The sequence below is a fragment of the Thalia democratica genome, chromosome 1, assembly GCF_965202585.1.
Source record: "Thalia democratica chromosome 1, ktThaDemo2.hap1.1, whole genome shotgun sequence".
Classification (NCBI taxonomy): Eukaryota; Metazoa; Chordata; class Thaliacea; order Salpida; family Salpidae; genus Thalia; species Thalia democratica.
Window position 1 is genome coordinate 55,931,745 of NC_139165.1, and position 16,257 is coordinate 55,948,001.

Genomic DNA, 16,257 nt, shown 5'->3' on the forward strand with positions numbered 1-16,257 from the left:
TTACTTTTTTGTACTTAAGCAGGATGCTATACCGAAACTTATGTTTAAATTAAATTCCCTGTTTTATAAAGTTTCTTTGAAATGGTAAAACTTTATTGTTTTAATTCCAATAAGCATGTGTTCATAATACAATCTCATATTTTCAATGTTGCATTTCATTTATGTTATTTCAATTCATATTTCTAAAGATTATGTTCATTATTTTGTAACATTTAATGCAGATAATTTACATAAAAATTCAATACTAAATGAGGAAAGACTAAAATGAATACTATACAACACAATATACTTACCAACTATACCTCATTTGAACGTAAAGAACAAATTCATGAAGTAAGTTTTGAATCATAGATATTATTACTCATATTAATTATTTTCCAATTTCTACTAGTGTTGTCACTCAGGCTGGTTCAAAGTTTTATTGTAAATCTCTCACTACTTTTTATGTTATCTTTAAATTGTTTATTTATATATATATGTGTATATCCCAGTTGTTTAAAATTGTCTTAAGTATTACCAATATTTAAATCAGGTTCGAAAACAGTTCCAGGTAATTACAGACCAATTTCACTCCTGTCAAATATCAATAAGATCATTGAAAAGGCTATATATAATCGTTTATATAGTTTTTAGTATATTTAATATATTTAATAGCTACCAGTTTGTTTTCAGAGCAGGACATTCTACTACTCTGGTTTTTTAGAGTTTGTGGAGAGTACACTAACTTCTTTTGATAAAGGTAATGCTGTTTGTGCAGTGTTGTTAGATCTAAGTAAGGCATTTGACTGTGTAGACAGAAACTTTTTATTTAACAAGTTAGAATACTATGGAATTAGGGCAAAAATGCTTAAATGTTTGGAATTGTATCTCACTGAAAGTAAACAGTTTGTAGATTTTGCAGGGTATACATCAACTTGTGAAAGCGTCAAGGCTGGAGTGTCACAAGGCTTGGTTTTGGGACCCTTGTTCTTTCTGGTGTACATCAATAACTTACAGAATAATACAACACTAAAAGTCATAAACTTTCCTGATGATACACTATTATATACAGCATTTAAGAAAAACACCTATAAAAAAGATAATGGATACCTATACTCCCAATTGAAAAACGTATCAAGATGGTTGATTTACAACAGGCTTAGACTAAATTTAATTAAACAACATACATGCTCTTCCACTTTGGAAAAATTGATATTTGAAAAACATAAATTTAGATATAAAAATTGGTAATACAACTATATCAAAGATAAATAATTATAAATATTTGGGTGTCCCAATTACAGTAATCTTAATTGGTCTAACCATATTGAAATATTAAAAACAAAATTATTTAAGACAATAGGTATTTTATACAAAACATGGTACTTTTAAATCAAAACTCTTTGTACTAAAATTTAAATTCACTTCAGATGAGTCATGTTAGATATGGATTACTTTGTTTGGGTAGAGCAAGTAGAACTAAAATTACTGAGATCAATAAACTTATAAATAGAGCAATAAAGAGAATGCATTTTAAAAGTTGGAATAAAAGTATTAAAAAAATTTTAGATGTTAAAAACATGTATTGGTATGAGTTAGAAGTCTTTATGTATAAATTCAAAAAAAGTATATTGCCAGTTAGTTGCAATCCTTACTTTACAAGTATAAATAAAATTCACAATCATTTAACGAGATTTTCAGAGACAAATTACTTTTTACCTAGAGTGAATAGTCTTTATGGTTCTAAATCCTTATTCTATTTTGGATGTAAGGTATGGGAGGCTATAAGTTCTAAAAAGCTTTAAAAAAATTTGGACTAAAAAATGTATTATTCAAAAAAAATCAGACAAAAGTCAATCTTAATTTTCTGTTTTGTATAGTATCACAAAAAATTATTTTTTGGTTATAAGGTTTTAACTTTCTATTTTTTCTTTTTAAAACTGTTCAATTGCAGTTGTGTATGCTGGGTGTGAGCAAAGTTGATTTAGTCTTGGTTGTAGTTTTTGAACATGCAGTCTTCATTTACTAACTTAACTTTATTTTATTTATTTGTTTATAATGTGAGTTTGTAATTATGTATGATTATTTTTTTTATTTATTATTATTATTTTATTTTTTAAGTAATTGATAAATTTATTTTAAATTAACAATGTTTTTGAACATGTATAGTTGAAACTTATTTTGTTTATTTTATTTTTAAGTGAGATTTACTAACTAATTTTCTATTTACTTAAGTAGTTGTTAAATTTTTTCATATACTATATTTTATTTTATAAAACACTTAGTTGTACATTTATAAATTTGATTTATTTGTTTTTATTTTCTTACATGTATCTAGTATTTATTAGCGTGAGGAATAGTTTTTGTAATTGAGTAATTTACATATTAAATAAGTATAAGAAAATACTGAATGTTTTTGCTCTTTTGTACTTAGCACATAGATCTGTAGATCTTATTAGAACAGGTTATGCTCTACAGCTAATACTTATACTCATGTTTGTTTTTACATATATAAAAGGAAAATATGTTAGTTATAGCAATTTAACCACTTCTCCTTTTTTGTTTTAATATTGACCTTTTTGTTGCATTTTTCAGGGTTGCTCTTGTAGAGAGGGCAACAAGAAAAATGTTAACGTTCTAAGTAAAACTTATCAAAGTTATTTACAAATATATTGTGTGAGGCTTGATAACCAAAAGGTCTTTCTCCACACCAATCCATTGACCATAGTTGTGAGCGTTCAAGTTTTTCTTTCTTTAACTTAAGCTTAAAATCAAACTTTATTTGAAAGCTAAAATAATATTACAACTTAATTAAATATAAAGGTTTCTTTTTCTTACAAAATCAAACTGATATAGAAGCTTAAATATAGATATAGAAGTTTAAAGGCAAGCTCTGGCTAAAATATTTGCCACTTACTAACCTACTTACTGAGAATCTTATAAACTTTAAAAAGATAGTATTCAGTTTTTTTTTAATTATATTGCTTAAATGTGTAAGTTAAGGAGTTCTTCTGATTTTATGTTGTATTTAATGCATTTGTATGGGTACATGTTGTATTTATCTAATTGTCTTAAGCTATTTAAGTTTTAAGTTTAGAGTTTTTTTTCTATTTTGTACAAGTTTCCTTATCTAGTGAAATATTTATCTCTTTTAAATAGCATATACTATCTTTACATTGATAGGTTCATCAACTTGGCAGTTGAGGGCCAAGTTTAAAAAACAAAAATGTTTGCAGGCTTCAGTTGTAGTTTTAATTTTTTATCTTAATTTTAAACCTTAGAATATCTAGTGAGCGTTTACAAATTTCCATTAATTTACCTAATACCTTTTTTTCATGGGTCACAGTTAACACCATTCATAGGCAAGCCTTCATCCCATGAAAAGTATCTTTTAAACTTTATGAAAGACAACTCGCCGAGCAGTCTATTTTCATATAAAATGAAACCAGGCTGCTTGTGGGCCACAGTTTTCCAACCCCTGGTTTATAATAACAATGATTTCTCTCTTTTATAAAATAATTTGTTGTTCAGACTAGATAATATTTTAGTTTTCTTTGTTCTAAGTAAGCTATTAGTTAAATTTTAATTGCAGTAGTTTATTTTGAGTTTACATTGGTGGCAGTAATATCACATAGTTTAAGGTTGCCAGACACTCAGGCTAGTTTGAGCATTTTTGAAAAAAAAACTCAGGATAGTTTTTTTTTACTTGAATTGTTAATTTTCTAATAAATTATTTTCGTAAAAGTCTGTTTGTAATTAAAATAATATATTGGATATATTATAGCAGACATCTGCGCGCTTTTTAGCGTGTAACTTGATAATTTATTTTTAACTTTTCAAGTTCTATCTTACATTATGTTTCCCAACCACTCAGGCTACTCTAAAATTTTATAAATTTCTGGTCAATTCGGGCTAGTTTAATATTTTTCTAAGCATGATAATTATTGGTAAGATTTTAAATGAGTTATATTAAATTCAGTGTTTTATAATTTGATAGTTAATTTGTTTAGTAGTTAAGTTATGTTCTCCTGTTTAATCTTTGTTAATTTATGAATGTTGGTTTTAATTAGATAAATTAGATAGAATTTTCTGGCTTTGGGGTAGCTCTACTTAGGTATGTTTAGTACATTTGTCATAACCTTCTGTAAACATAAAGTATGAAAGTATTTATGGGTAACTGTAAGTTCTGCTCTTGGTGATTTAAAAATTGCAATTTTGTTAAAGCCAAAAGCAGTAGTTCTCAGAATCTTTAAAAATTGTTAACAATAAATTACTGATAAATTTCTAAATTAAATAAGATAATTTAGTGTGATACTTTTGAGTAATAAAGAAATGTTTTAAGTTTAGTTGTCTTTATAGTTGCATTACATGTTGAAGCTTATGAGTAAGTATAAAGTAAACTGAAAAATAAATCAATACTCTTCAAAGGAAGTTTTCTTGTGCACAATATTAGATGCTGTATGCACTGCACACTGAACTAAAAATAGTTGTACTGATGACACAAAAATTAAGAGATTTTTAATATATTACATGTCTTAATAAGTACTTTAAGGTTGGCTCAGGCTAGTTTTTAGTCATTAACTTTATGTTAACTATAAACTGATGGTTTCATTTCAGCTATTAGTGTTGACCATGACATTACTATAATAGTAATTTGTTTTTTTTATAGTTATCAGTATAATTAAAAACTAATGTTGTTTAATCTATTATTAAAAGCCTACAAGCCTATCGTTTAAGTTAATGAAATGGTCATTTTGAATTTAAAATTTAGTTATCTTAACAAACTACAAGTTGCTTTTTACCAATTAGAAATTTTTAAGTAACTTAGAGATATAATAGATAAAAGTTGATAAATTTAACGCGGTACTTTTGAGAAGGATAAACAACTAAAACAAATTTAAAAGCTCTCAACAAAAAAATATCCTATCCTACAAGTAATCTTTATTATAAATCTATTATAATCCTATAATTAAAAAAGAAAACTAACTTAAAAATAAGTGATATAGCCATCTGGGTTTGAAAATATTTTTTTAAATGTATAAATTTTAATTAGAATAAAAACTACTTCTGCAGTAACAATAATCTATTAAAACTTATTTTTAAACTAACATTGTGTAAATATTATATTTGTTTATAGAGATTGGAAAAACAGTTGCAACAATTTAATAGCAATCTAGAAAATCTATCTGAAAATGAAATTCAAAATTTTTTGAGTTTTCATGTGAGTTTAAAATTGTTTTAAGTTAAGTAAATATTAGCCTGTATTTCACAATAAAATTTTAATCTTATTTTATATTCATTTTTGTAAAAATAAGTACAATAAAGTCTTTGGTTTATGAGTCTTTATATAAGTACTAAGTACATATGTATATTAAATTGTGATTAATTAAACCAGCATATTAGATGAAAATTTAGCGTTTTACTTAATTACTTAAATGATTTATGGTCTTATTAAGTAGTTGTACATAGTTATATAACTACTTAACATTTAAAAGTATCATTTAAAGTTTACACGTATATAACTTTCAAACAGAGTACTAAGCAAGGTGGTCAAGGAGAAGATATTTGTTTTGGATTGCTTGCAAAAATTCTTACAGACCCTAAAAATGCATCAAAAGTTGATTTTATAATTTAATTATTTTGAAAAAATTATAAAGCATAAGAAAACTTTTATATTAGTTTAAATCATTTTAAACTTTCTAGCATTAGCTAAGTTTGCTAAGTTATTCTAAAGTCCTCGAATTAATTTAAACTATGTTAAATGATTTAATTTAAAAGTGCAATGAGATGTACTAAAATTAATTAGTTTATTAATTTACTTAAGTAAAACTTTATTTTACCCTGAAATAGTATCTCATGGTTGTAAAGTGTGTATTAAAAACTAATTTAAAGTTTTAAATTTAGTTGTTTGAATAAATTTTGAAAAATTATATTTAGCATAGGAATACAACTAAAATAATCTTGTTTATTAAATGTCTATAAACTTGTTCATATTTGTTTAAACTATTTGTCATTATTTTTTAGTACATAAACTACCTGACCAACATATCAAACGACTCAGTTACAACTGTAGCTAATATCGTCAAAAACCTTTGCAACAATTCAAAATTTTCCAAGTTTCAAGAATTGCCCACTTTACAGGTTCAGTTAAATGTTTTTATTTGCATTTTTTTATAATGGCAAAAAGTCAAACACTGTTTTTAGATCATTTTAGGTTAAATTCTAACAACCCATCTTCTTTAATACTGTAGAAACTCTAATGTAGAAGATGCATATATGTAAAATTTTTGAGTGCATAGTCATAGTGATAATTTGAATTTAGCTAGTTAATTTTGTAAAAATGCTGGGCGATTATTAAGATTTTATTTAATTGTAGAAATGTTATTTACTAGATATTTTCCAAAGTTGTTTAAAAAACAATCAATATGTTAATTATTAAGTCCTAGTTAATAAGGAGTAATTAAGTATATATGTGCGAATAAGTTGGTTAGAGGATGTTTGTTAAAAACTCAACTTAAAAAGTATATAAAACAGTGTTTATTTTAATTTTAGCTTGAATTGGCTTTTTTTTTCTATAGCATCAAGCATGCTTAGCCAAACAATAAATCATAAACACAAGACAAAGTCTATTTATGTTTTAGAATTGTTATGATAAAAAAGTATTTTTTTTTCATTCATATTTTGATTCTAATTAATATTTTTTTATTTAAATAAATTTAGTTAATTGTTTTAAAACAGTTCCTATTTTTGCTTCAAGAATTTATAAGATTACGATTAGAAGAAACAATTTGCGAGGACCTTTGTACAAACCTACTTCGACAAATTACTGGTTAATATTTGTCAATGATCTTTCACTTAATTTATTATTTAAAATACCAAAGTTTAGTTAAAAACATTCTTACATAAAGTTTATGTTGTTTTTATTCTATAAGTAATAAAAACAATAAGCTGACAATGTCTGAGACGTTAGGCTGTGTCAATTTTTTTCAAATTTACCCACAAACGGTTGCTTCAGTACTTTGTACTTAAGCCCGCTTGGTTAGGTTACAACAGCAGTTTCATGCAACAATGCCTGCCTGATGAGCAGGGTTGCCACAAGGTCATGTAAAGTCAGGAAAAACTAAAAAAATGACAACAGTCAGAAGAAAATGGGGGTTTTAGAAAAAAAGTCAGATTTTGTCAGTTTAAATTTACAAAATTCCTTTATAAAAAAGCCTTAAAATGGTAAAAATTTGATTAAAAATCCTTTAAAGTAAGACTAAATTTGCAAAATTTTCCTAGAAATTCACAAAATTATTTAGTTTCCAATGCCTTTATCTGGTATAAATTAATTAAATATCCTTTATAAAACTGCAAAACTTTTCTATTAACATATTGAACAACTACTCTACTTGAACAAGCAGTTTTTATAAGTTATTTAGTATTGATGATCTGTTGCATGGACACTTCCATAGTGAAACTGTGATATACACAAAAGTTTTTCTAGCATAATTTTGAAATCTAAGTGTTTTTTGTTTAAGTAAATAATTAAGTTCTTTATAATTAAGTAGTTAGTTTAGTATTTTATGTAACAAGTTGATGTGTATAATTTTCCTCTATATAGTTTTTCAAAGTTGTTTAAATTTTTGAAATAAGTTATAAGAGAGAGGAGACCAGATGAAGGAAACCATATCTTCATTAGATGAATATGTTGAAGTGCTAATGAACAAACGGAGAAAGTAAATTTTAGTACATATAATAAAAAAACAGTGTTAGATTATTGTTCCTCAAGAAGAGCGACCTTAGTTAAGTACGCAAATAGCCTTAAATGGAAAAGCAAAATTATTAACAATTTACTATAAACATACCTTTACTTTAGTTTTACTTGCTAAATCTCTAAATCTTGTATTTATTTTATTTTATTCATACACCATAATTTAAAGTTATTTTTTGAGCTGTTCACTAACCAAAAATTTTTCAAATTTCATTTAACATTTATCACTTGAAAATGGAACTAGTATAGTTTTGAAAAGTTTTGTAAAATATAATATAAAACAAAATGAGTAGTCTTTTAGTAATAAGTTACAAATGGTGTATATATACGTTTAAAAACCTTCCTATAATAGTATTTATATAGTTTCAAGTATTAGATTACGTGTTTTAGAACAAGTTTAATTTAAGAGTTTGATTTAGAAAAGTAAGGAAAATTTTAGTAAAAAGTCAGGAATTTTTTCTCAGGTTGATCTGTGGCAACCATGGATGAGTCCTAATTAGGACGAAACCGGTCGTAAATTGTCTTGGATATTGTTGTTGTTGATCGTGCGGTAAAGTCCGTTAATAAATATTTTATAAGTAAAATTATAATCTTTATTTCCTAATGTTTGAACTAAGTATTGTATGATTTCTTTGTAATATGTTAAATTGTTTTATGATTATAATAGTTACCTGTAATTCATCGAGATACATTTTATGAAAGAATTTATTAACTAGTTTATTAATCAACAACTTAGTTTTAATTTTTATTTAATTTAAAAAAAGATAAACGTTAAAACAGTATTTCAGTTTTTTTTAAACTATCTTTCTTGCGCAAAATGGTTTTTCGATCTTTAATAATGTATTGAGTTGATGTTGTATAATATAAATTAACTAAATAAAAACTAATAAAGAATAAAATAGATCTTAATATAAAACTATTAAGCCCTTTAAGAATATTGTAATGTAAATATATATTTAATTTTTTTGTTAAGGTGGTGATTTGTCAGAAAAAAACGTAAACTTTTGCAAAGAAATGTTTTCACTTTTAGAACGTAACTATGTTTGGTTGTTAGAGCACCCAATGCTTATAAGAAGAGTAGTTTACACTTACCTACGTCTTCTACAGGTTTGTTAATTCAACACATTTCGAAATTAAGTTTTCAAGGGAGTGTTATAAGTTGAAAAAATAATCTTACTAATTCTATTAACACTTAATAATTAATTCAGAAAGCAATTTTGTTTCACGACTGGTAACTTTCTGTTTTTGTTTTTTGTCATTTAATTAGTCTTCAAAGAAATTTTAATGTCTAAAAGTTCTATCTCTGCTTTCGAATGTTTTTTTTTATAGTTTAACAGTTTTATTATAGTCAGGATTGACAAAAAACCTGGAATCCTGCAAAAACCTAGAATTCGACAATTTCGGCAGAAAAAACCTTGAATTTGAGAAATCTTGAAAACAACTTAGAACTTTAGACAAAAATCACCAAAAATTTTTGGAAAAACCTAGAATTTTAAACAACTTTTACACTTTAAGTAATGAAATTTAAATTTGACATAAGAAATATATCATATAGACTTATTTTTTTGGTTTTCTTTTTTTTTATAGTAAAAAGCTCATTTAAAGTAGCTTTACAATATCTTTTTAATATTGTTATACTAATTAAGACATTTTTTTCCTTGAACTTAATTTAATACTAAAAATAGATCCAAAAACTTGTATTTCTGAAAACCTGGAAGATATTTCTCATAAATATTTGACAACTTTTTATAGTGTTCACAAAATTAATATATAAAACTTTTAAAGATATTTTGTTAAGATAAGAAAAATCAAAGCTACATTGCTAGCCAAAAAATAATTGAGCACATAGTTATTAATTAAAGAAATTGTTGTTTAAAGGTATCACTGAGTTAATATTTTTAAAGAATTTTTTGTTTTAAACGTTGTATCTCGAAATAAAATAGTTTGATTTTGATTTTTAAATAATACCTAAAATACAAGACGTAGTTCTATAGATCACAGGGAGAAACTAATGTTTATTGACATTTGATTTTTTTTGTTACGTTTCTTATAAGTTTAAAGTAAAAAGTTTACTAAGTATATCGTATTTGTTTTTATTGTGTATAAAATTTTATTTGTAGCTTGTTTAGAACACTCTTGATTAAAGCAACTACGTTTTATAAATATTATGTACTTGTTTACAGGATCACATTAAAGTTCCAAAGCTAGAAACTTTCAAAAATAAAGAAGTTGCTTTCTTACTTAGCTTGATGAAAATTAAAGTTTGTTTTATATAGTTCTTTCTATAACTCACATTATAACAGTTTATACTAATGTTGTTTCCAATATTATACCCGATTAGACAGATTTAGTAACGAAAAAAATTTATATAACCTTTTTAAAGTTTTTGTTCTAATATCATAAAAACTTTGCAGTTTAAAAAACACTCATATAAATAGTTTCTAGCTAACACTTCTATAACTTATCCACTTCTAAGTTTGTTAATTTTTGTAGTACAAATTTTTAACTAATATAATAACTTATTCTAAATAATACAATAACATTAATCATATATCTAAAGACGTTGGTGTAAAAATTAAACAACTTTTAGTGAATATTGGGTTATAGACGGTGTATTTGTTAACATAAATTTTTGCTGGTCAACCAATTTTACTTGTATACGATTGAAAATATTTGGATTTATTCTGAAATCAACTTAAATAAATTTCAATTTAACTATGAATATAAGAATATTATATAAAACAACTTTAGTATAGCGAGTTTTTAGCTTTCGTAGTATGATAAAATAACAAACTTCTCGTACTATTTAGATTAAATCTGATAAATGTCTGTAGAGTCTATACATTCAAATAAAAGAAATCTAATATTGTTTTTATTTTACTATGTCAAACTTATTTGCTTGAATATGAAACTATATCAAACTTATTTACTACGTTTAATGTTGGATATACAACTCATTTTGTTCTGAAACTTTTGTTTCATATTATACAATTACTTTTTAATAAATCTTATAAGTAAATTATACTTAAACACTACTTATAAAATTGATTAATTTTTTATTGAAATCTTATCTTTGTGCTATTATCAAACACAACTTATCACAAGGTTGTCACACACTTAGGCTAACTCGGATTAGTTTTAATTTTTTTAGAGTTTAAGACTAGTCTTTTTTTGTTAAATGAGTTTGAGTTGATATTATACAATTAAGACAAAAGTTAAATTGAGTTTATTACTTAACAATTGTTTCACGCTAAAGCGATGATCACAAGTAAACAAACTAACAAGTTGCAATGGACAAACACTTTATATAGTTTTAGATGAGTAATTAATTGATCAGGTAATTAGTTAATAAATTAAATTTTAGTAATTTTCAGCAAGATAAATTATCATTAACGTAAAATACAATAATAATATAAAATTAAAACTTCAAATAAGATTTTGTGAAATGTCTACAAAGGAGTTGATATTAGCAAATTTATGTTCTATTATTTCAAATTTTTTAATAAAACACTGATTTTAGTTATTCGATAACGTTTTTATCTACTTAAATATGACATTTTATACTTTCACCGGCACATAAAGTATGAAAGTATATATTTACAGTCGTGCTCTCTTAGATTGTAAAATAAAGTATATTATAATCCAAAAGCAGTGGTACTCAGCAGTTGCGTAGCGTGGTATTTTTGTCAGGGGGTGCGCAAATTTTTTTCTCAAAAAATCCTCTAAATTAAAACTTTTGTAATTAGCTATAAAAAAACTTTTTATAAGTAATATAATTGAAATAAATTTATTAAGTAAAATAAGTTCGTTAACTGTTTTAAAAAATATGTATACATTACAAAATTAAACAATTAAATAAAAGTATAAATTTTATTAGAATTACTTATACTTGCAAAAATGTAAACTTACTAAATAAAAATTGTTTTTATTACTTACGTTACAGTAAACTTTATATCTTTAAAAATTAATATATTCAATAAAACGAAAGTATCTGTGTTATTTACGAAAAAAAAATCAATCTCTTTAATATACAATACAACAGTGATAACAACACCTCATTGCACATAATTTTTATAAAGTTACACAGAAGTTAAAAAAGACCAACTTTATAACTGTTATTACAGTTTATTACAACTTTGTAAAATAGTTAAAAGTATACTTTTTAAATTTAATTCATTTGATTATATTTGTTAAAAATAAAAATCACAAACAAAGTTTATTTCTCATAGGCCGACACGCTTTTTCTTGTATGTTTACAAAAGTAAAGTTCAGAAAACTAGCAGTAGTCTTAACAATGTAGCATTAAAAAAAATTTGTAAAATTGTTTAATTTATCTTTAAGCGTGACGTGTTTTTGTAAACTTTTTGTAGAAAAAGAATCTGCCATAAGGTTATACTACAGCGGTGCGCTATATTAATTGCGTGCTTTTTGAGTCTAAATTCTTATGAAGTTAATGAACTTATGAAATTTTTCCTTGCGGAGTTTTTCATCAACATCGGTGCGCATTTGCAATTACGCACCGAATCAGTATATTGAGTAATAACATATACTTTCCTAACTTGTCACTAATTGGTATTCAAAATTTCGTTTAACTTTTTGAATACTAGATAAACATAGTTGAAAAAAGGTAAATTAAGCAGAAAAAATTAACTATAAAGGATAAAGATATTACATTCTTTTTTTTACATTTTTCTTTTTTTGGGTGGCACGCATGCGCCAGTGTCCCTCCCCACGCTACGCCCCTGGTACTCAGTATTGTGAGAAACTGAACAGTTAATCACGGAGAATTTTACGTTTACGAAACAGTAGAAAATATAATTTATACTTGAAAAAATGAATTAAACGAATTTAACGTTTAAATGTCTATAAAGTTGCATAATTTATTTTTAACTTATTAATAGTTATTAAAAGTAGAACAAAACTTTATATGCATATATTTAAGCATACTTTATAACTTAAAATTTTTCATGTCACACTAAAATGCACAAAACCGCAGTTTTTTATTTGATTCTTAAATACACTAGTTTCTTGTCTCTAAGAGTGACATCTCAGTAAGTCTGGAAAAAAGAAGTTGTGTATAAAGTGTACTGTTTTTTAAAACTCTAATGTCAAACGAAAAACACTTAATACTAAATAAAATAAAATAATTTTTTTTTGATAAATAACGAGATCTTCAGTTGTTTAAAGTCTGTAAAAATTTACATACTAACATGTAGGAAGACATTAGGCTAAACTTAAAAAAAACAAAAATTATAACAAAAAACTGAATAAAATCTAAGTAAAACTTATAGCTTAATGTTACTAGTATATGAAGATTATAATGTTGTTAGATTAGATTTAGAAAAATGTAAGTTACTTAATAGTTATATAATCTTAAAACTTAAACAAATGAATAAAAATAATTATACTAACATTTAGTAGCCTTGCGAAATTTGTAGATAACTAATAAAGGAAACAACTCTTCAACTAAATAATTAAGTTAAATTTACTAGTTTAAAAAAGTTTGACTATCGTATTGTGACGTAATTAAATATTGGTTTAAATATTTGCTTGAACAAATTAAAATAGTGATTTGCTTATCAAAATGCTCTTAAGTTTTAAAATAAAGCTTTTTTAAATGTACACAAGAGCATATTAATTCGTTCCTTTTATTTAAAGAAGTTCCCCCGTCAGCGTTCACTATTTCCATTTTTTCATAGGTGCAGGTCCTGCAGATTCTCTGCGGTTTCCTTATGTGCCCGATGTGGTGTAAAATTTCCCATTTGACGTTGTAGTTAGTATTGTTGCGTTTTAGCTTCCAAACATATTTGGACAGTTCGGTTCCGTTCTCCTTGTAAACTTTCATATTACTATTATGGCTATACCACCTTGTTTTGAAAGTTCCTCCCGTGCTCCCTACATATTGCTTAATTTCTTTTTTTGTCGTAACCGTAGCTTTATAGATAAAATTGTTGGTTAGGCATTTGCTTTTTAGCGGGTATAAATTCTTGTTTCTACAATTACATAGAGGCTCTTCTTTGTCAGTATTTTCAGTTTTTTAATAAAATTTATAATTGATCATTCTCCTTTTATTTAAGTTGAGAACTTTGATTGCCACCACAAGTATAAAGTACGCAATAAAATTAGTAGTATAAATATATAACTTTTGAATATGGCAAATTGCTGAAATAAATTGAATTGCTTTTTAAATTTGTTCGAAGTTTTCTTTGTTGACTAGTTGAAATTTACAGAAATACTCTTACTAACAATAGACTAACATACTCAAAAATAAACTAAATGTAGGTTTTTTTGTATGGTATGACCTTTATTGTTTTTTACTGCTTTGCTAACACATAAATATACTTCCATCTTCACTTCAACTTGTTAAAGTTTTATTACTTTTAAGCCTTAATATCTCACGGAGTTTTTATGTATCAATAGAAATTAGGCTATTTGTTACGTTAATATTAAAGTTATTACTTTTGTTATGTGTAAAAAGACTTTAGAAATAAAGATTAGAATATGATTTAAGTTATAGTATTAAAAAATTAGTTGAAGACCACAAACTAAAAGTTATTTTAAACTAACAATTGTTAAGACGAATTCTAAACACCTTTTTTTATGCTAAATTAAAAACATTTCTTTGAATTAATGCAATTATTTTAGCTACTCAAGTCTACCTATAAGTAGTAAAGTTATCATTATTTTTTGTTACTATTATTTTAAACTAAAACTAATATCTAATTATATAATTACCGTTAAACAAAACTTCAGTGGGATGAAGTGCAATTAATTGGAAGAGATTTGTTTAGGTTGCTAGTATGCCTAAAAAGTATTCCTTCTTTTCAAAAGTTAATCGAAGAAATGATAAACCAACCGCAGGTTAAAAACTAAGTTTTCTGACAGATTAAAGTTTGTTATTACTTTTTTGAGCTTTTAAAATGTTAACTTTAGTATTTTTTATTATACTGTAACCTTATATATTTAAGTTTTAAGTTAATTCACATTTTGTATGTAACTACTACAATTTCTTGATTTTTTTAAACATTTTTACAATCAAGCAAGTGGTAAAAACATAAAAAAATTATTAAAATATTGTAAAACACTTATATACGGTTTTTTTGGTTTAATTTCCTAATTAAATCACAAACTTCTTACAGTTTTCATTATAAATTGACTAAAATAGTTTTTATTAAAAAGTTCTTTACTTAAGTTATATAAATCGAAATGTAAACAAAATAATTGAGAGTTATAGAAATTACAATTGTACTTTAGGGCATCTCACCTAATTTTATTGGTTTGCAAGCTCTTCTTCAGCAGCGCACCTCGAAAACTTATCATTTCAACAGAATTCCATTCGATCTTGATGAAAAAATAAGATTTCTTCTCCGAAATGTTTGTTTATAACAATTATTCTAATATTTTATAGCATAAAAAATTCAAACAGACAACTTTCTATATATCATAAGTGTTGTCTCAGGTAAACGACACTTAAACTAGGATTGCCGAATCTCCATATTTATCAATGGAACTAAGCTAAAGCTAAATGTTAACAACTAGTTTTTTGTTTGATCTGTTTATACTGTGTACTTTTTACTGTTGAGATCACAATAAAAGATTTCAATTTAATGGTTAGAAGATTTATGAACTCAAATTTTTAAATTTTATTGTCTAGACTATGTTTTACTCGTTTGAAATAAATCAAACGAGATCCTCAGTTGAATTATAAAATCTCATTCAAATTGTCACCTTTTCCGATGGATGACGTATTCACTAAAATTTTATTTTGTATCAACTAAAACTAAATAAAATATGTACAATTTCTTTTTACCATTCCTACTACATACTTAATAAAGTAAGTTTTGATGATAAAACATCAAAGTATTTTGCCAGGCAGTGCAATGATAAATAAAAGCTACAATAATTAAAACAATATTGAGTTTGACATAAACTATAATATCATGTAACTTATTTATATATTTAAATAGCTCTTTGTCCTATAACTCATATAAATTAAACTTGTTTTTACATATATTGATTGATAATTTATTTAATAACAGTCTGTTTGGTAAGTTTTTTTTGCGTTTTTGTGATAAAAACAAAATGGCAAAAATATGTTTAAGTTTATACTTTTATTATGTATTTGAATTATTTTACCTAGGAAATTTATATTCATCTATTATAAATTTTAAAAGTATTTCGATTTGCATTCAAATGAATTTCAACAATCTTTTACAACAAGTTTTTCTCAGGATATCAATTAATTTTAAAAAAACTTTGGTTTAAATTGCTAGTTTTTATGGCGTTTTTAATACAGATGATAAACATAGTGTTGTATTGTTCTATTACATATATAGTTGTTTAATATGCTTTAAAGCAAAGTTTTCAAAATATTATTACTAGTGTTTACTTACTGTGATAAAATTTCAAAAGCTCTCAATGTGAAAACTTGAAATCTTGAGATTAAAATTACAGTATTATAGAAAAGTTTTTATTAAAACAACAGTAGATAAGTAGAATAAAAAAGTAAATAAAATAAACGTAAG

General features: G+C 24.8%; 1 protein-coding gene across 2 annotated transcripts in view; it reads left to right on the top strand.

Moving 5' to 3' along the window:
* The first annotated feature begins 201 nt into the window (after positions 1-201).
* The window catches only part of LOC145831445 (integrator complex subunit 3-like), a 35,064-nt gene continuing 19,008 nt past the window's right edge, over positions 202-16,257 (top strand). For both annotated transcript variants that reach the window (XM_082938709.1, XM_082938717.1), the window contains exons 1-9: positions 202-333; positions 5,117-5,200; positions 5,513-5,596; positions 6,004-6,120; positions 6,718-6,808; positions 8,706-8,839; positions 9,916-9,993; positions 14,486-14,593; positions 14,987-15,106. In XM_082938709.1, coding sequence (XP_082794835.1) covers positions 265-333; positions 5,117-5,200; positions 5,513-5,596; positions 6,004-6,120; positions 6,718-6,808; positions 8,706-8,839; positions 9,916-9,993; positions 14,486-14,593; positions 14,987-15,106 — 885 coding nt within the window. In that variant the 5' untranslated portion in view covers positions 202-264. The remainder of the gene's footprint in view (positions 334-5,116; positions 5,201-5,512; positions 5,597-6,003; positions 6,121-6,717; positions 6,809-8,705; positions 8,840-9,915; positions 9,994-14,485; positions 14,594-14,986; positions 15,107-16,257) is intronic.